Raw genomic sequence first — 21,292 nt, 5'->3', positions numbered from 1 at the left:
TGAAACCTGTTGAAAAATTTTAAAGCCATCCTACCGTCAAAATTGTCACGATGTGTGGGAAACCCTTACATCCAGGTTTCCCGTCCAAAAATTCTCCCGCCCCCCCAACCCTGCTCCCAGTTAATATCCAACCCTTACCTCTGAAACCTCCTCCAGCCCTACAACCCCCCAAGATCACTGCGCTCCTCCAATTCTGGCCTCTTGTGCATCCCCGACTTCCATTGTTCCACCATTGGCGGCCGTGCCTTCAGCTGCCTAGGCCCTAAGCTCTGGAATTCCCTCCTTAAACCTCTCCGCCTCTCTACCTCATTCTCCTCCTTTAACACGCTCCTTAAAACCTATCTCTTTGACCAAGCCTGTCCTAACACCTCTTCATGGGAATCGGTGCCAAATTTTGTCTGATAACCCTCCTGTGAAGCACCTAGGGGCGTTTTACTCTGTAAAAGGTGCTATATAAATGCAAGTTGTTGTTGTTAAAGAGGGTATGCATTATAATTAGGGCAAGGGATTTGGTCACCATTGTGAATCTTGCAAGTGTTCACATTGGAGCAGATTTATTATTTGCAGTTATGTGAACTTTTCTCAAGGCTCTGCATATAAATTTTCACCAGGAATTATTCCTGGCTGTTCCAAGAACTCAGCCTGTCAATATGGTGATACCATCCTTTTAAAGTTGAATATTCAATAAGATAATTAATTGGTTGAAACTGTAATTTTCCCCATGATCTTATCTTTCTCTTTGAAGTAACCTCTGTTAGTTGGGGAATCAAACCATAGGGTTTCTCCATGAATCTTACTGCTCCACAATCAACTGATAGAAGAGGCAAGATTGCAGCAGTTAAGATAAGGAATGCCAATATTCTCCTTATCCTGTGCTAAGATATCATTAGGAGCCTGACAGGCCAGCCCTGGGGACTCAAACACCATCTGATTTGGAAAACAACTCTATAACTATGTTCATGGCTATTGGACTACATTTTGAGAGGCTTTTAATAGCCTATTACAGTTGCATGATGGCTTTGTGAAGAGAAATCTGCTGCTATATAAATCATGCAGCAATGTTAGGAAATGCTAAATTGAGTTTAGGCTTCTAGTCTGTCATAGTTCACATATATACTAAAGAAATAAATAGACTATGTAGTAAACGTCACAGGCAATATTCACAAACTATCTGAAATACTACCCCCACCAATGCAGAAGGACTTGTACAGAGTATTTTGCCCATTTGTCGATGGAGATTTCTTAACAAGTGATTTTGGCTTAAGACCTATTGTTGAATGAGGCTGACTTGACATTCAACGGCATTACCATCGCCGAATCCCCCACCATCAACATCCTGGACGTCACCATTGACCAGAAACTTAACTGGACCAGCCACATAAATACTATGGCTACAAGAGCAGGTCAGAGGCTGGGTATTCTGCGGCGAGTGACTCACCTCCTGACTCCCCAAAGCCTTTCCAACATCTACAAGGCACAGGTCAGGAGTGTGATGGAATACTTTCCACTTGCCTGGATGAGTGCAGCTCCAACAACACTCAAGAAGCTCGACACCATTCAGGGCAAAGCAGCCCGCTTGATTGGCACCCCACCGACCACCCTAAACATTCACTCCCTTCACCACCGGCGCACTGTGGCTGCAGTGTGTACCATGCACAGGATGCACTGCAGCAACTCGCCAAGGCTTCTTCGACAGCACCTCCCAAACCCCCGACCTCTACCATCTAGAAGGACAAGGGCAGCAGGCACATGGGAACAACACCACCTGCACGTTCCCCTCCAAGTCACACACCATCCCGACTTTGAAATATATCGCTGTTCCTTCATTGTCGCTGGGTCAAAATCCTGGAACTCCCTTCCTAACAGCACTGTGGGAGAACCTTCACCACACGGACTGCAGCAGTTCAAGAAGGCGGCTCACCACCACCTTCTCAAGGGCAATTAGGGATGGGCAATAAATGCTGGCCTTGCCAGCGATGCCCACATCCCATGAACAAAGAAAAAAAACTCCAATAGACATTTCAGCCAATTCATCTCTTCTGACATTAGAATCCGTACCTAGTGCCTTTGTCTTTCCCATAATGACGTAGCAATACTATATTGTCAATCTCATTGCACTTCATAGTTCAGATTCAGTTCTAGACATTTCCAAATGTCAGAGATGGCTGTCTTTTACCCCACTAGTCTAGGCTTGGTTACAGAGTAGAAATTAAAATGTTTTAACCTCCTACATCATTCAATCTCCTGAGATGCTGTTCATCTTCTGGAACTGAATAAAACATTTGGTGGACACACCTTACTGTAAGTGATTCTTAGAAAGATATTGAGCTGCATTTGTCCCCAGTAGTTACATACAAGGTTTGTGATTGTTGCTCACTTTGCTTCAACATTAAAAAAATTTTGCTTGGCTCACAACTGCTCTATACAAACATCAGTGAGTATAGAGTGGTAAAGATGGTGTTGGGCATGGAAGTCGATTGTAGATTTTACAATAAAGAGGCTAATGCAGTCTTCTTAGACAAGCTAATTGCTACTTGTATGTAGAAATTTCTGGCTTCTCATAACTACATTCTTGCTGTTAATGCTTTTCAGCTACAATATTGATGCTAATATACGAGAATACCACTACTTAGAAGAAATGAAAAATAATTGAGCCAAAGTGTGTATAACAGTTCTGAACAGCTGAAGTGTGAAAGTTTTGAACTTAATGTGGTCAGTGCAAAAACAAAGAGCTTCCACTATACTATGGAGATTGGAATTTACAGGCGTATCCAGCTTGACTACAGCTGATCATTTCATCTTGCCCATCTCCCTTCATCCGAACTGGAATCCGGGAATCAGATATATTTCACTAGTTACATCTGTCAGAGATCAGATGCAGACTGCCCTATTTTTCTGTTGTGTCCTCCTCCCTTCGAAAAGCTGGTGTGGAATCATGATACATAATACCTTTACTAGTCTGCCAGGTAAACCCACCAACTGGGAACTTGGTGCTTATCCATGATAAGTGCTCCAGGGATCAAATGCACTGCCCCTCTCAAAAAAAAATTACCAGGAGAATATCTGTAAAGCACTAACCCACCAGTGAAACAAAAGGCTTCAATACGATCCATTGGGAATCACATTCTTCATAGTTCCCTCTTCCGGCCACAGTGAGCTGTATGTTTTAAGACACAAGAACAAATGCACAACAGAAAAAAGCAGCACCCGCCAAAAGACATATGGTCCCTGTTTGCATGTGTATTAGGCTATGTTTTGTTTATTGTTTATTTTTATTTCAGAAATACCTTCAATTCAAAAGTGGCCAGAATAAATCTAATTCCGATGGAAGAGTTTAAATTGACTCTATTCAACCCATTTTGCGTTGGAGCTATAGATTCGCGAATAACAGCTGTCAATGTAGATCGCACATTTTTGCAAATTGGTCAATATTCATGGGAAATCAGATTTTTTTTGTTGAAGAAATGAGGTCAACTGCTGGAGGCTGGAATATGAAACAATCTTTAATGCACATCCCAGAATAATACAACAGTAAGGCCTTTCAGTGGGGTGAGATTGTAAAATATGGTCTATAGTATGCATTTGCTGAATAGCCTATTGATCTGGACCACATGAAGTTTATCATTGATGCTTCATCCAACATTGCAAGAATGCACATTTGTTACTGATTAAAATGCCAAGTAAGTTGTTTTTGAGCTAAACCTCTGCAGGATTTATATAATAAAGTGTTGTCCCTATAATGTATCATTTTAATGAAGTTGAAATCTCATTTTAAAGTAGTGTTGGGATAAAAATTCATGGATTGTGGTCCCAGCAGTTGTGCTTGGTGGTGGGGGTGGGGGGGTGAGGCGGGGTTTGTGCTTGGTGGTGGTGGGTGGCCTAGGACCTGGCCCTCTTCCCAACTTTGGCAATGATCCCCTGGGCCCACTGTACTAGGGGGGCCAATCTTTCTTTCTTTTGGGGGCTTTTTTCAAGGGTTCAGACTACTTACAGGGGTGGCCCACATCCATCCACGAGGAGGCCGATATGCCTCACCTCACTCGTCCTCCACCAATACGCCGGGTCCAGACTGAGTCAAAGGAGCAGGTTCCCCCTGCTCCTGGCTCTGCCCCAAAATAGCAGTCCTCTTGCCTTCATTTGCCTTGTTTGGCAGACAGGGGATCTCTTTCAAACTCTCAGAAATTGCACAATTGGATCTCTGCTGTTTTCCGGAGGGTTCCTCGGTCTCCTGCCACAGGCCTCGATTTAATGTCTCACCCAAAAGACAGCACCTCCGACAGTGCAGCACTCACTCAGTATTGCACTGGAGTGCCAGCCTAGATTTTGTGATCAAGGGCATGATTTTAGCTTGGAGCCGGGAACCTGGCCCGTGCGTAGATATTCGCGTGGGGAACCCGGAAGTCAAATGAGCGCGTCACAGTCTGCAATCGCAACTCAATTGAAGATAAATATTTGAGCTTCTGAATTTCCCACGCGCCAGGCAGCCAGGTTGACAGGCTGGCTGCCCGTCGGGAGGAAAAGGAGCCACGAATTGGAGAGGGGGGAGGGAGGGAGACGTAGACGACATCGCGTGGGCCTTGGAGAAGATCGGGTGGGGGGGTGCCCGTCGGTGGGGAGGGGCTCCACCATCAGTGGGGATGCCCATCAGGGGAGGGGTGCACCATCGGGGTGGCCAATCCACCATTGGGTGGGGTCCACCATCGGGGTGGCCGATCCACCATCGGGGCGGGGGGGTGGTCCACCATTGGGGTGGCTGATCCACCATCGGGGGGGGGGGTTGGGGGGTGTCCGCCATCGAGTGTGGAGGGGTCCACCATGGTCGGGGGGGGGAAGGGGGGGTGTCAGTCGATCGCAGGGGTCCTGTCACGCCAGGTGAGCTTGTTGGGCCTGGATGAAGCACTCTTGCTCTTCTGGGCTCACAAGCAGTGCAATTAAGGCACTCACCTCATGGATCCGGCCTTTCCCGCCTGCTTTCACCTGACGTGAATAAGGAGCAACGGGACACCTGAACAGGTAAGGTTAAATTCATTTGACATTTGTAATACACCAAAAATTAAATGCCTCAACTATCACAATCAAGTATATTGCTCCGTTAAATATTGGCCTGACGGCTTTAAGTGGGGAGGGACTTCAGGGTTTCTGTTGTGCGTGCGCATCCAAACATGCCTGGGTTAAACCCGGAAATGGGCGCGTTGGAGCCCGAATGCGTTCCCACTCCAAAAACAAACTATTTTTACTGCTCACCCGCCCCCAACCCACCTGTTCGTGGGGGTTAAAATTTATCCCCCAAGTCTCTGGAGTGTGACTTGAACCCATAACCTTCTGATTTAGAGGTAAGAGTGCTACCAACTGTGCCGTGGCTGACATTCTGCTGGAAGTATTATGCAGTTGGCTACCCATGGTTGACTTGCTTCATGATTCTGCCCCTCCCAGTGTTGAAAGCACTTCTAGTGCCTCATACAGACGTGTGATTAATCATAGGTGAAAACTCATTCCTTGGGGCATCATATTGATACATCAATACATAAATTGCCTGACGTTTAAAGAGTTTACTGAGTCCAATTTTCAACTAGAAACTCAAATCAAACTTTTCCACTGTTGCAAGCTTTTCAAACTTGAATTAGTTGTAAAGCTGAGATGAGTAAATATTTAATGGGACCACATGATTCCAATGCTGTTGGGGCTGCAGGAGAGGCTGTTGCCTATGGAGGGCAGCAGAGTAGGGATAGAGATAGATATTTTGGAATTATTGTTTGATTACTTTTGAGATCAAAGAGTATTTATACAGCACCTCAGGAGGTGAAGTAAATGGGATTGAAGCCATGATAGTGTAGATTATATGTGGTTTGTGAAAGGAGCAGGAATAATGAGCTGAATGCTTTTCCCTCTTGCGTATGAGAAACGTTTTTTATATTATTTGATTTTGGTGAATCTACAACTCTAGTTTAAAATTCACCTCTTGATTTATGTCTGTCCTCTATTAACAAATATTGATAATGACATTGCTTCTTTAAAATGGGAATCAGAATATCACAATTGAAAGAAATTGGGATCAAAAATTCTAATCTAACTTTTATTGTGGTTTTGACTGTTCTGTGGGAAGAGATCTCAAAAGGCAAAGTAAGGCATGAGAGATGTAATGACCAGCACCTGTATATGAAACAGCAGTAAACTCTCTGATAAACACCATCAATAACACACTCCAAACACATGATAGTATTTGCTGATATTTGTCATTTGGCAATAACATAAATTGTATAAGCTGATAGGCTGAGATGAAATAGGGTAGGAGGAGGTTCGTGCGGAACATAGACCAGTTGGGCCGAATGGCCTGTTTCTGTGCTGTAAATTCAATGTAATTCTATATACTATGTAAAATTTTTATTTTATTTATTTAGAAATGCAACAATTTAACTCCTTGAGGACTTTTCTCCCAATTTAAAAGAATATATATAAAACATAGCAATGTTTCTGAAGCAGGAGCATTGTGGTTTTGCATTAAAACAGTGAGTTAAGCTGTATCATGCTAAAACCCCCAGGTTATCAGGGAGGGTGCCAGAATCCAAAGACATTTTTGTGGCACTAATCAAAACTACCTTCATAACCCAAGGCAACATTGTAACACACTGGCTGTTATGAAACTTCTAATAATGTTTCAAAACTCTGAGTGACTATGCAATAGTCATCACTGTGGCACTGGAAGTCAAAAGGTGTGTTTATGTACATAAGTATGTATCATATCTATGTGCGAAATCCTGTATTGTGACTTCTATTATACCACAACCATACTTCCTATCCTGAAAAATTTGTTGAGTCACAATCCCAAAATCTATTCACCTCTCTCCTTTTGCTCTCCTTTTCTCTCTCTCTTTTACACACTCTCACACTCCCTCTCAAACAAGTGCTGCCAGACCTGTAACACCCCACACCCCATTGCTGCCATGCCTGGGTCCCCCCTCTTCCCTTGTCCTTCTCCCCCTTCTAACTGCTGACAGGCCCCAGGCATCCACCAGTGAGCCAAGCGCCATATCTCACCCTCTAGTTCTGGCAAACCTTAGATCTTTTCCACAGTCCTGTCAAACTCTAGGACACCCACCCCCCTCCACAGTGATACCAGACCACAAGACACCCCCATGCTACCAAACCCCTGCACCCCAAACGCAGGGCTGACAAACTCCAGACCCCTCTCTAGTTCTGCAAAACCCCAGGTAAAATCGTCCCAGTGCTACCAAAGTACATGATCACCCCCAATGATATGCTCTCCAGTGCAGTAACCTCCCTTCTCAGTACTGCGAAATATCAAATAGCTACCTTCAATGGGTACATCTTGTGTACCATCTTGCTGTGTATTCTCAGTTTTAAAAATGGTGATGGGTAAAAATTAAGTCAAAGATAAAGGAAAGTAAATATTAAAACATGCCACGCATTTACAGTTTTTCCTAATGGACAGAGTTGCAGAATCCAATCCCCAAAGCACTAGCTAAACTCTTAGAATACCATGTAATAAAAACAGAATTTGACTTATTTAGTTCACATAACTGATTAGCCCTGATGGTGTGCCCTAAATGGCATGACAACCCAATTGTTATAAAGTGGTATGTCCTCCAACTCACCAGAAGCAACAACACAGGAGATCATCTAGTACTTAGGAACATGAGTAGGCCATTCCGCCTCGAGCCTGCTCCACCATTCAATAACATCATGGCTAATCTGAATCTCATCTCCATTTTCCCACCTTTGACCCATATCCCTTGATACCCTTACCTTGCCTGACAAAAATCTATTAATCTCAGTCTTGAAAGCTCTAATTGTCCTAGTATCCACAGCCTTTTGGAGGAGAGAATTCCACATTTCCACTACCCTTTGTATGAAAAAGTGCTTCCTGATTTCACTTCCTTCTGAATGGCCTAGCTCTAATTTTAAGATTGTGCCCTCTTGTGCTGGATACCCCCACCAGAGGAAATAGCTTCTTTGTGTCTACTCTATTGAATCTTTTTACCATATTAAACATCTCAATTAGACCCCTCAACCGTCTACACTCAAGGGAATACAATCCAAGTTTATGCAACCTGTCCTCATAATTTAACCCTTTAAGCCCCTGTCTCATTTTGGTAAATAATCTGCACAGTAACCCCTCCAAGGCCAATATATCCTTCCTGAGGTGCGGTGCCCAGAAATGAACACAATACTCCAGATGGGGTCTGACCAAGGCTGAAGCATAACTTCCTCCGCTTTGTATTCCAAATCTCTTGAGATAAAGAACAACATTTCATTAGCCTTTTTGATTACTTTTTGTACCTGTGCACTAGCTTTTAGTGATTTGTGTACCTAGACACCCAAATCCCTTTGCTGCTCCACAGTTTCCAATCTCTCACCATTCTTCGACCCAAAGTTGATTACCTCACATTGAACTCCATCTGCCATTGTTTTGCCCACTCGCTTAATGGGCCAGATTTTACTGTCAAAATAACAGTGAGGCTAACAGCACTCACCGTTATTTATGCGCAAATCGGACAGCAGCTTCAGGTGAGCGGAGATGCGCAGTTAAATGCGAAAATACAGAAGTTACCGTTCGAAATGTGCTGCTCCTCTATAAGGTGCGTGAAAACTGCATATCGCTGTCTGGCTTAATTTAACGGCGTGGAGTTCCTATACTGACGTCGTAGATATAGACTAAACTCGCCACAAAAAGTTAGGGCTGTCCATTCCAGTCTAAGCACCCTTTTAACATGTGATAAGTCTTAATTACTGACAGACAACCTCTCGGGCACTGAAAATTAACTTTTACAAGTGTGGAGTCTCATTCCTTCAGCTTTTAATTGTTGTTGGAGATTTTTTTTAAAAATTGAATAACATTTTTTTCTACTTTTCTTTCTGTCTCTTTTATCTCTCCCTCTTAATCTAATCTTTCCTACCCTCTCTTCATTTCACTTTCTGTACCTGATTTGACATTGAATTCATTATTCTAACTTACACTTCCTGGTTCAGACTGCGCTGTTCATTAACAATTCTTCCATCTGATTGGTTAAGGAGATACACAGTTGCTTGCCTTGTTCACACAGGTCCCAGATGCCCTGTAGAGGGCACCACACAGTTTGGAGCTCCTGCTGATTGCAACTTGCCGTGCAAAACCCCATGGAAAGTCCATGGGCAAGTACAAGTCTAACGAACGGCTGGCACCATTTGTTCCTCGCTCGCTACTAAATCTGGCCCAATCTGTCTATGTCTCTTTGTAACTTCCTGCTCCCATCTACACAACTTACTGCTCCTCCTAACTTAGTGTCAACTGCAAACTTGGATATAAAACTCTGGCTTCCTTCAGCCAAGTCATTGATATATATGGTGAAAAGCTGAGGACTCTGGGGAACACCACATGTCACATTCCACCAATCAGAGCACATTCCCTATATCCCTACTCTCTGTATTCCACTTCCAAACCAATTATCAACCCATCTCCTAAAGTTACCTCCAATTCCATAATTCTTACAATTTTATCTCTCAACGAGTACTATTAAAAATTTAAGTATGGTTTGTTCCTGAAAATGAAGTTTGGAGTTTAACAGATCTGATAAAAGATTGTCAACCCTGAAAGATTAAATGTTACAGCAACTGTGATCAGTGAACCAAGCACAGAGAACACGAAATGGCAGAGGTCTGATGCCTCACATAAGCCTTATAGGGCATACCTAATTTTTAAAAAAAACACTTCCAAACTCAACACAAATATGTTTCCGAGGAACACCGGCAGGATAGACCAACAAGATGTGGCGGCACCGTGGTATACAGTCAGGAGGGAGTGGCCCTGGGAGAGATCAACATTGACTCTGGACCCCATGATGTCTCATGGCATCAGGTCAAACATGGGCAAGGAAACCTCCTGCTGATTACCACCTACCACCCTCCCTCAGCTGATGAATCTGCACTCCTCCATGTTGATCACCATTTGGAGGAAGCACTGAGGGTAGCAAGGGCACAGAATGTACTCTGGGTGGGGGACTTCAGTGTCCATCACCAAGGATGACTTGGTAGCACCACTACTGACCGAGCTGGCTGAGTTCTGAAGGGTATAACTGCCAGACTGGGCCGGCGACAAGTGGTGAGAGAACCAACACGAGGGAAAAACCTACTTGACCTCATCCTCACCAATCTACCTGTCAAAGATGCATCTGTCCATGACAGTATTGGTAGGAGTGACCACCACACAGTCCTTGTGGAGACGAAGTCCCGTCTTCACACTGAGGACACCGTCCAACATGTTGTGTGGCACTACCACCGTGCTAAATGGGATAGATTCAGAACACATCTAGCAGCTCAAAATGGGACATCCATGAGATGCTGTGGGCCATCAGCAGCAGCAGAATTGTATTCCACCACAATCTGTAACCTCATGGCCCAGTATATCCCTCACTCTATCATTACCAAAAAACCAGGGGATCAACCCTGGTTCAATGAGGAATGTAGAAGAGCATGCCAGGAGCAGCACCAGGCGTACCTAAAAATGAGGTGCCAAACTGGTGAAGCTACAACTCAGGACTACATGCATGCTAAACAGCAGAAGCAACATGCTATAGACAGAGCTAAGCGATTCCACAATCAACGGATCAGATCAAAGCTCTGAGGTCCTGCCACATCCAGTCGTGAATGGTGGTGGACAATTAAACAACTAACGGGAGGAGGAGGGTCCGTGAACATCGCCATTCTCAATGATGGCTGAGTCCAGCACGTGAGTGCAAAAGGCAAGGCTGAAGCGTTTGCAACCATATTCAGCCAGAAGTGCCGAGTGGATGATCCATCTCGGCCTCCTCCCGATATCCCCACCATCACAGAAGTCAGCCTTCAGCAAATTCGATTCACTCCACGTGATATCAAGAAACGGCTGAGTGCATGGGATACAGCAAAAGCTATGGGCCCCGACCAGGTCTCGGCTGTAGTGCTGAAGACTAATGCTCCAGAACTAGCCGCATCTCTAGCCAAGCTGTTCCACCACAGCTACAACACTGGCATCTACCTGAAAAAGTGGAAAATTGCCCAGGTCTGTCCTGTCCACAAGAAGCAGGACAAATCCAATCTGTCCAATTACCGCCCCATCAGTCTACTCTCAATCATCAGCAAAGTGATGGAAGGTGTTGTCGACAGTGCTATCAATCTGCACTTACTCACCTGCTTACCAATGCTCAGTTTGGGTTCTGCCCGGACAACTCAGCTCCAGACCTCATTACAGCCTTGGTCCAAACATGGACAAAAGAGTTGAATTCCAGATGTGAGGTGAGAGTGACTGCCATTGACATCAAGGCAGCATTTGACTGAGTGTGGCACCAAGGAGCCCGAGTGAAATTGAGGTCAATGGGAATCAGAGGGAAAAGTCTCCAGTGGCTGGAGTCATACCTAGCACAAAGGAAGATGGTAGTGGTTGTTGGAGACCAATCTTCTCAGCCCCAGGACATCACTGCAGCCATTCCTCAGGGCAGTGTCCTAGGCCCAACCATCTTCAGCTTCTTCATCAATGACCTTACTTCCAGCATAAGGTCAGAAATGGGGATGTTTGCTGATGATTGCACAGTGTTTAGTTCCATTCGCAACTCCTCAGATAATGAAGTCTGTGCCCGCATGCAGCAAGACCTGGACAACATCCAGGCTTGGGCTGATAAGTGGCAAGTAACATTCATGCCAGATAAGTGCCAGGCAATGACCATCTCCAACAAGAGAGAGTCTAACCACCTCCCCTTGACATTCAAAGGCATTACCATCGCCAAATCCCCCACCATCAACATCCTGGGGGTCACCATTGGCCAGAAACTAAACTGGACCAGCCACATAAATATTATGGCTACAAGAGCAGGTCAGAGGCTGAGTATTCTGTGGTGTGTGACTCACCTGCTGACTCCCCAAAGCTTTCCCACCATCTACAAGGCACAAGTCAGGAGTGTGATGGAATACTCTCCACTTGCCTGGATGAGTGCAGCTCCAACAACACTCAAGAAGCTCGACACCATCCAGGACAAAGCAGCCCGCTTGATTGGCACCCCATCCGCCACCCTAAACATTCACTCCCTTCACCACCGGCGCACCGTGGCTGCAGTGTGCACCATCTACAAGATGCTCTCCAGCAACTTGCCAAGGCTTCTTCGAAACCCACAACCTCTACCACCTAAAAGGACAAGGGCAGCAGGCACAAGGGAACAACACCACCTGCACGTTCCCCTCCAAGTCACACACCATCCTGACTTTGAAATATATCACCGTTCCTTCATTGTCGTTGGGTCAAAATCCTGGAACTCCTTACCCAACAGCACTGTGGGAGAACCTTCACCACACGAACTGCAGCGGTTGAGCAAGTTGGCCCATCACCACCTTCTCAAGGTCAATTAAGGATGCGCAATAAAAGCTGGCCTTGCCAGCGATGCCCACATCCCATGAATGAATTTTAAAAAAACACAAGTCGCTACAATGGGTACTTGGCAACTCAAGTACAACTTATCCTGATCTTGCCTGCTTTCTGCTACCCTCCTCCTACGCCTGCCACACCAAGCACTTCTGGGAGCAGGTGTCCATCAACCCCATATGTTATATCCCTTGTCTCCCTCACTCCTTGCAATAGGATTTCCAGGGCTTGGGCATTAATTCTGCCTTTTCTCACTGTAACACTCCATTCTTCAGCAATTTTGCTCAGTTAATTTTTTTTTTATTTGTTCATGGGATGTGGGCATCATTGGCAAGGCCAGCATTTATTGCCCATCTCTAATACAACTTCAAAAGAAAAAATGGCTCTTAATTGCAGTTCACAGCTTATTCTGAGAATTATTGTTTCTCCCATTTCATTGGCCAACCCTGCACGTGGGAGTTAAAGTCCACTTTTTAGCCTGCATTCTGAAAACACTAATTTCATATTTTGAGCAGGTTACTTTATAGCTCTGAAAAGTTCAATATAATACTTAGTTAACCCCTCAGTAGCACACCAAGAGCAATTTCCAGGCTATAGAGAGTTAAAAGTTATTGAAGGGAAAACAAGTGTTTGGGACAAAAGAAGAAAATTATTTTGGGAGAGAATCTCAGCAGTGGAGCAGGTGGGGAGTTCTATTTACGGTTAGACATGCAATGATGAGAAGAAAGTTAATAGATGAACATAAGAACATTCGTCTTTTCGTGATAGGACACCTGAGCAACATCTGAATCCTCAACAGCCAATGTCTTTAAGCACCTTGGGACATTTTACGACGTTATATAAATGCAAGTTGTTTTTGTTATTATTGTCTGACATCTCCTAAGCCTCTGCTCAGGTACATCATGTTCCACCTCCAATATCTCATCCTCTGGTTTCTTTGTGAGTTGTGAAACAGCCCAAGCCAATTCCTCATCTAGACAATCTGTATCACTCCGAGTTATGCTATTTGGACTAGTGAGAGTATGTGATAGGGTTCATGACAGAATGGGCCAATTTCTGCTGGCGGTGTCAGATGTAGAAGGTTCAGGCATTGGTTCCTTCTCTCTTTCTTGCTTCTGGCATCTGTGGAGAAAAGGAGAAAGAAATATAACGAGTTTCTTGCTGTCCACCTTTTCCTTCCAGTTAGGCTCACGTAAAGGTCTCCTCAGAGAGAGCCTCAAAAAAAAGAGGAACCATTACTGATCTTTGACAATTAACACAAACCTTATTCAGTGCGGAGCATCTGTGAGTGCAAGTCCTCCCACATCTCCATCCCCTACAACATTGGCTGAGTGAGTTCCCAGGATTTGCTTTGCCTCCTCCTCCTCTGCTATTCCTCCTTCTACAGCCTGTCCTTTTCAGGAATTGAAGCAAAATCTTTTCCTGCACGAGAAAAGAATTTTTGTTATTGTCAATCACAGGCTGATGAATTTGACAGCTAGTTGAGAATTCTCATCAGATCTCTTAAGGAATTCCAACCGAAGTAATGAGTTTTCAATGGACATGTATTGTAGGATGTTGCACCCATTTAATTGAAGTCTTCCATGTGCAGCTGTTACTGCAGATCATTTAGTGCATAGGGTGATACCTTTACATTTGTGAATGCACTTTTAGGGTCAATATAGGTCTACTGTCTAAAATGTACAAAATATACTCTTTCCGGCTGCTTACAGCCATCATGCTTACCTTTGCTGACTTTGGCGAGGGTATGCAGGTTACAGAGTTGCCACTCATGACCTGTGTCACTTCCTTCCACATAGTCCAGGCTGCTGTGTTGGCAGATCTCTTCCTATATTTAATACTGAACAGAGAGCTTCTCAGAAATAATAGTGATAAAAAGTGAGTTATTTTAATACAATTGTTACTCTATGGAATTACTTTTACCCTTCAGTTTAGAGTCCGCGGATACTGTTCATGTTATGACAAAAAATAAGATCACAAGTGGACAGTAAGAATTTTTCTTGCCCTTCCCTTCCCTGACAAGATTTTTGCACTGTGCACTTTTGCTCATGTTAATGTAAATTCACTGACCCTGTGCTCCCAGCAGGAACCTGCACTTGAAGGCAGTGCTGTTCAGAGTTAGGACTACAACACTACAGTGCCAGTCACCTGATCCATGACTCTCTATGGGGAGGGGGGTCTTCGTGAATTTACCCTATTGTTTTTAAAAGAAGAAGAAAGATTTTTTAAAATTGATTAAATATAATAAAGAGTAGTCCGCGCGGATTTCAGAACAGAAAGTCATGTTTGACCAACCTTATTGAATTATTGAATTCTTTGAAAGAGTAACAGAAAGGCTAGACAAAGATAATCTAGTAGATATGATATATTTGGATTTTCAAAAGACCTTCGATAAGGTACTGCGTTGTAGACTCATAGAATCATAGAATCATAGAATCATAGAAGTTACAACATGGAAACAGGCCCTTCGGCCCAACATGTCCATGTCGCCCAGTTTATACCACTAAGCTAGTCCCAATTGCCTGCACTTGGCCCATATCCCTCTATACCCATCTTACCCATGTAACTGTCCAAATGCTTTTTAAAAGACAAAATTGTACCCGCCTCTACTACTGCCTCATGACTAAGATCAGAACATGTGGAGTCAGGACAAGTAGCAGAATGGATAGCACTCTGGCTACAAAACAGAAAATATAGGGTAGGGGTTAAGAGTAGCTACTCAGACTGGCAAAAGGTGGGAAGTGGTGTTCCACAGGGATCGGTGCTGGGATCACAATTTCCAGAAACGATTTGGACTCGGGAATCGGAAGTACGATTTCAACATTTGCAGACATCACCAAATTTGGGGGTGTAGTTAATGCGAAAGAAGAATGCGTCAAAACGCAAGAATAAACATGCAGAATGGGCGTGTAATTGGCAAATGAATTTCAATATAGATAAGTGTGAGGTGGTGCATTTAGGTAGGAAGAATAAGGAGGTCGAATAAAAGTCTAAATGGGCTAGAGGAGCAAAGGGATCTTGGGGTACAGATACACAAATCACTATTTGTATTGACGCAGGTTAATAAGGCCATAAAAAAGGCAAACCAAGCACTGGGGTTCATTTCTAGAGGGAGAGAATTGAAAAGCAGAGAAGTTACGTTAAACTTGTATGGAACACTTGGAGTACAATACACAATTCTTGTCTCCATATTATAAAAAGGATATAGAGGCATTGGAGACAGTGTAATAAAGATTCACAAGGGTGATACCAGAACAGCGAAGATATACTTATCAGGAAAGGCTGAACAGGCTGGGGCCTAGAAAAGAGAAGACTGAGGGGTTACCTGATAGAGGTCTTTAAGATAATGGTAGGGTTTGATAGGGTAGACATAGAGAAAATGTTTCCACTTGTGGGGGAGTCCAAAGCTAGAGGTCATAAATATAAGATAGTCACTAAAAAATCCAATAGGGAATTGAGGAGAAATTTTTTTACCCAAAGATTAAGAATGTGGAACACACTACCACAAGGAGTAGTTGAGGCAAATAGTATAGATGCATTTAAGGGAAGCTAGATAAGCATATGAGGGAGAAAGGAATAGAAGGGTATGCTGATAGGGTTAGATGAAGTAGGGAGGGAGGAGGCTTGTGTGGAGCATAAAAGCCAGTTTGGCCGAATGGCCTGTTTCTGTGTTGTAGACTTGATGTAAATTGAGAAACCTAGGTGAATGACCAAGGCTAGTACCAAGGTTGAAGAGTATAAAGAAGAAGAAAATATTGATTTTTGTAGGAGGAGGGAATGTTCGAGGGAGGCAAGGGGTTCCAGTTTGAAGGTTTTAGGAAAGAATGAGTTGATATAGGCGACAATGTAGTGTATTTTTGGTCTTCTGCACAGTGAGGATCTAGATAGGAGGAAGATGGTGTAGGATGGTTAATTTGAGGCTTAAAAGCAACAAGAGAGGAGGAGCAAAGAACAATCAAAGACTCTGAGAGTGGTGTTAGACAAGTCTTCTCAAATAAGGAATCATTGGGTGAATTCATCATTCCTGTACCCCAGCAGGAAGCCACGCTCTGAGGGTGTGTAAGTCAGAGAATCAGGGATACAATGCTATCACCTTATCCCCTACCCACACTTCCTCCAAGTGCGGCTCCGCTCGGAATCGATGACCAATGCTATCGTCTTATTCCCTACTTCCTGCAAGTATGGTCCCCACAAGATCAGTTAATTTTAATTGCCTGAATGTAAGTCCACAGTTTTGGCCTGTAAGAGGGAGCCAAGCTACTTGGAAGCAAGTCTACTAATGTGGATAATGTGGGATTTCCATTTGAGATTAGACGAGATCTGTCTTTGATACTACTGCACCTGAAAGACAAAGCAGTTCTTGTTATACATGCATTATATTTATTTAATACAGAAAAAATATATTTAGAAGTATGTTATAAGATATTCCTGAATTGCATAGAGATTTTGGATTTTAGACCTCAGGAAGTTTGGTAAAGGATCTATAGTTATAAATCTGCAAGCTGTTCTCAGTTCTAAAATGCAATGATTGTCATTAAAATGATTAGCATGTTCTTATTTTTCTTTACGGAAGCAGCGTCTTTGCGAAAAGATGTTTGCCATACTTTTTAATGTGTTTTTTTTACATTGACATAAATCTAATTGAAACACATCATTGAGTCACTTGCACACAATGCCAGCATACTAAGCTGTTCTGGCACTTTTCCTCCATTAAAAAAAACGTTGGCAGTACTTTGCCATGCATTTAGTAGCTTGTCAAAGGCTATACACAATACCTAACATGGGAGAGGATTTGCTCTGTGCACTATGTGCATTGAAATCATAAACATGTTCTTTATAAACAATTTTCTTACTCAAAGCTCACTGAAAAATCTATATCAGTTCACTGTAACACCTGTCCATGGTTTATTGTCTAAAATTAATAATTAATCTGTGAAATTGAGTAATTGTAATCGTGCATCACTTTGGAAGAAGTTGTTGATACATATTTCTTCTTTTACTCAGAATTCACAATCGCTGGACACCTGCATTCAAAGCATTCTCTCTGCTTTGTACCCTCCATTCAACGCCACTGCTCCCACGGTCCTCAGTCAGATCTTCAGGGTCATCGACACAGTATACAAGGGAGATGGGCTCTGCTGTTTACTGAATTTCTTGATTCCAGCAAAACGTATCCTGGAGACTGTGCAACAAGACGCTTGTGTAAGTGTGATGAAGGACTGCCTGTTTGTCTTTTTAAAAAAGTCACAAGGAAGGGAGCGAAGGCAGATTGCTATGATCTGAATTAACATGATCCATTCCAGCTCTGATACCTTTCTCAAGCGGTCTCTTTATGAAAATAATCTGGCTCTCCTGTGCTTTGCACTGTTTGGCGGTCCACATTATTTTGCATAATGCACTGCTCAGCTTGTAGAATTACCCTGCATGATCACTGCTTAGACCATAGAATTCACCTGCATAAGGTATTATTTGGTGGAGTTCCTCCATGTGAGCCAAAAGGCTGTCGGCATTATGCCGGCATAACGCACGCTTCTTAAATCTGAAGCAGACAAGCTTGAGCAAATCTGGCATGCAACTGGTTTAACCATCCATCACCAGATCTGGCTGAATCACATCAAGTGCTATTAGGCTTCAATCTCCTCTACTGAAACTATTCATTACTGCAGGATCATCCTGGAGAGCAAAGATAATACCTGGCTTCTTTTCTCCATTACCAGCTGTCTCCTTAAACCCATATCCCCTGCCCCTACATGCAACAAGTGTGAGGAGTTCATGGACTTCTTTGTCACTCAGATTGAGACCATCTGTTCCGCTGCCTCTTCAGCTTCTCCCACTTCCCCTTGGTCACCAAGTTAAACCTCCCCCTGCCCTAGCCCTGAACACACATCTTTCTCTAGTTTCTCTCCTATCTCTCCTCATGCCCTCTCACTTTGTCCTCGAGACCCACTTCCTGCTTCCTTGACCCCACTCCCACTAAACTGCTGATGACACAACTTCTCTTCCTGGCTGCCATGCTAGCTGACAATGTAAATGGTTCCCACTTCTAAGATACAAGTCCCCTGCTTTCAAAACCGTTGAAATCACACCCCTTCAAAAAACAACCACCATCAACACCTCTCTCCTTGCAAACTACCTCCCAAACTCCAACCTCGCTTTTCTCTTCAAAATCCTTTAGCATGTTATTGCTTCCCAAATCTGTGCCCATCTTTCCCACCACTCCGTGTTTGAATCTCTCCAATCAGGTTTGAACCCCGCCACATCACCGAAATAGCCTTAATCAAAGTCACGAATGACATCCTCTGCGACCGTGACCGTAGTGCTAGATCCCTCTTCGTCCTTCTCAATCTCTCTGCAGCCTTTCACATGGTCGATCACACCATCCTTCTCCGATGCATCTCCTCTGTTGTCCAGCTCAGTGATACTGCCCTCACTTGGTTCCACTCTTACCTATCAAATCATAGCCAGAGCATCTCCAGCAATGGCTTCTCTTCCTGCCCCCACATCATTATCCCTGGAGTCCCCCAAGCAGTTATTCTTGGCCCCCTCCTCTTCCTCATTTACATGCTACCCCATGGTGACGTCATCCAGGCACGGAGTCAGGTTCCACATGTACACTGACAACACTGAGCTCCACCTGTCTCAACCCCCCTCCACTGCCTCTTTGGACTGCTTATTCGACATCCAGCCTTAGATGAGCCACAATTTTCTCCAGTTAAACATTGTGAAGACCGAAGCCTTCGTCTTCAGCCCCTGTTACTAACTCTGTATCCTTGCTATCGATTTCATCCCCCCTCCAGCCACTATCTCCCAGACTACTTGCAACCTTGGCATCCTACACCCCTGCTTTTCTTCGAAAAGTGGCATAGGAACTTTTGCATCCACCTGAGCAGGCAAATGGGGCCTCTGTTTAACGTCTCATCTGAAAGACAGCACCCCTGACAGTGCAGCAGTCCCTCAGTACTGTACAGATGTGTCAGTCTAATTTATGTGCTTCGGTCTTGGAGTAGGACTTGAATCCACGACACAGAGACAAATGTGCATTACTGGGGGATTGCTGCACTGTTGGAGGTGCTGGCACTGAGGTAGACTGCACTGAACGACATCATTGGGTAAACAATGCCATCTTGGTTCAGTTGGCAGTTTTCTCTGTTTTCTGGATCAGAAGGTTTTGAGTTTGAGTTTTATCCAAAGACTTCAGCACATGCTCTAATGCAGTAGGGAAGAAGTGCTGCATTGTTGAAGGTGCTCTCCTTGTGTTAAAATATTAAACTGAGGCCTTGTCTTCTTGTTCAGATTTATATCAGATTGCACAAATTGCTTTGAGATATTTTGATAGGATAAGGTGCTTTATAAATACAGGCATTATTATTTCAAACATAGAACGAGAGTTTAGGATTACTTACAGATTCTAATATACATTTACATTGCCAAGATTTTGGTGCATACTGAATCATGAGCTACTAAATTGACTCAATGAACAATTTACAAATTATAATTTACAGAAGGGTCACTAATCTATACTTCAACAATTTTCTGCTTACTACAAACTTTATAGAACAAGGTTAAGGAACAAATTGATTAAATCAGGAGTTTGGCTTTGAACATCTACATGGACTAAGCTAACACACCCCAGAGATCCTGTATAAGAGAAAATGGAATCCAAGGAGATTTGAACATCTTTGTGGAATCTGAGATCACTTCATTAGCTAAACAATCATTAATCATCATTCTGATAAAAACCCAAAGGACATTGAAATTAGCTAACAGGGAATGCCTTATAACTATAGTGATTTCCGTGTGTGCTATGCATTTCAGCAGAACTCAATCAGAGATTAGGTCTATTCTTCCCTGACAGTAGCAAAATGATACAATACAAGCAATTTTCAAGATATTAGAAAACCTAATGATTTACTGATTATGGTAAGTATTGTAGTCATAGCAGAATATTTAACTTGGACTGTGAGTATAAAACTAGGAGATACAAGTACAAAATTAATAAGCCTGAGATGACATTAATGATTAGAAGGAGTAGTCGATGTAGTAGAGGAATTTCTCTGAGTTTTTTCCTAAATTGGCCTTTGGATTTTTCTCTAGTTTTTCCCTTGTCCCAGGAAATTGCATGATTGCGTGGTGAGTGGGAGGGGGGTGGGTGGTGATGTGCGGAAGTTCCACCATGCCAAAATAGGAAAGGCTCGATGGACCATCTGGTCTTTTCCTGTCCTTTTTCATATGTTTGTATGTTGGAATAGACTCCCAATGCTGTGTCAATAACTTGTTCTTTTTAAAAAAAGGAGCACAATTGCTCCAATGGGCCAAGGAAATATCATCTACACAAAGCAACCAACCAGGGTTGAATAGTGCAGATGAGTAGACATTCTGAAGTTTCACTTGATTACCTTTGAGGGTCATGGAAACATTCATAAGAACCCTCCCTCAGGAGATTAAACAAGTGCGTAAGGTCAGTGAAATGGCAGATATGTGAGATCGTACATGTTCTGTAGGAGGAATGGGCTTAAAGCACTGAACGACATTTTCAAATTCCATACTTTCTTATGTCCCGAATTCTGTGGTGTTCTGGTAGTCTAGTGTTGGTTTTGAAATACAGCTTGTTTGTATCACAGGGAAACGGATCATTTCTACTCACGATTATCAAACAACCTTGACCGTTGGATGGATGTACAGAACATAAACAAATAGGTTTTAAAATAACACATGCCACCCATTCCATTCCATCTTCTAACACCAGGACCTTGAAACATGAAAACAGATAAACATTCTTGCCAATTTATTGAAACATTATATCTTACATGAAAAAAAAATGACCAGCAAGTTTTCCCATGGTGCATATGCAGAATCATTTTCTTAAAAAGACAAGTTTTCAGAACCATCCCAATTAGGCCAAAATTATAA

The 21,292-nt window shown here is 43.3% G+C and overlaps 1 protein-coding gene across 1 annotated transcript in view; it reads left to right on the top strand.

Annotated features, from left to right (window-relative positions):
- LOC137335314 (pleckstrin homology domain-containing family G member 4B-like) overlaps nucleotides 1-21,292 on the top strand; it is a 156,287-nt gene that overhangs the window by 36,361 nt on the left and 98,634 nt on the right. The window contains exon 2 of the mRNA XM_068000631.1: nucleotides 17,387-17,584. Coding sequence (XP_067856732.1) covers nucleotides 17,387-17,584 — 198 coding nt within the window. The remainder of the gene's footprint in view (nucleotides 1-17,386; nucleotides 17,585-21,292) is intronic.

Source organism: Heptranchias perlo, chromosome 19 (assembly GCF_035084215.1).
Source record: "Heptranchias perlo isolate sHepPer1 chromosome 19, sHepPer1.hap1, whole genome shotgun sequence".
NCBI classification, from domain to species: Eukaryota; Metazoa; Chordata; class Chondrichthyes; order Hexanchiformes; family Hexanchidae; genus Heptranchias; species Heptranchias perlo.
The sequence above is the reverse complement of the archived record's forward strand: the minus strand, read 5'-3'. Positions and strand labels throughout refer to the sequence as shown.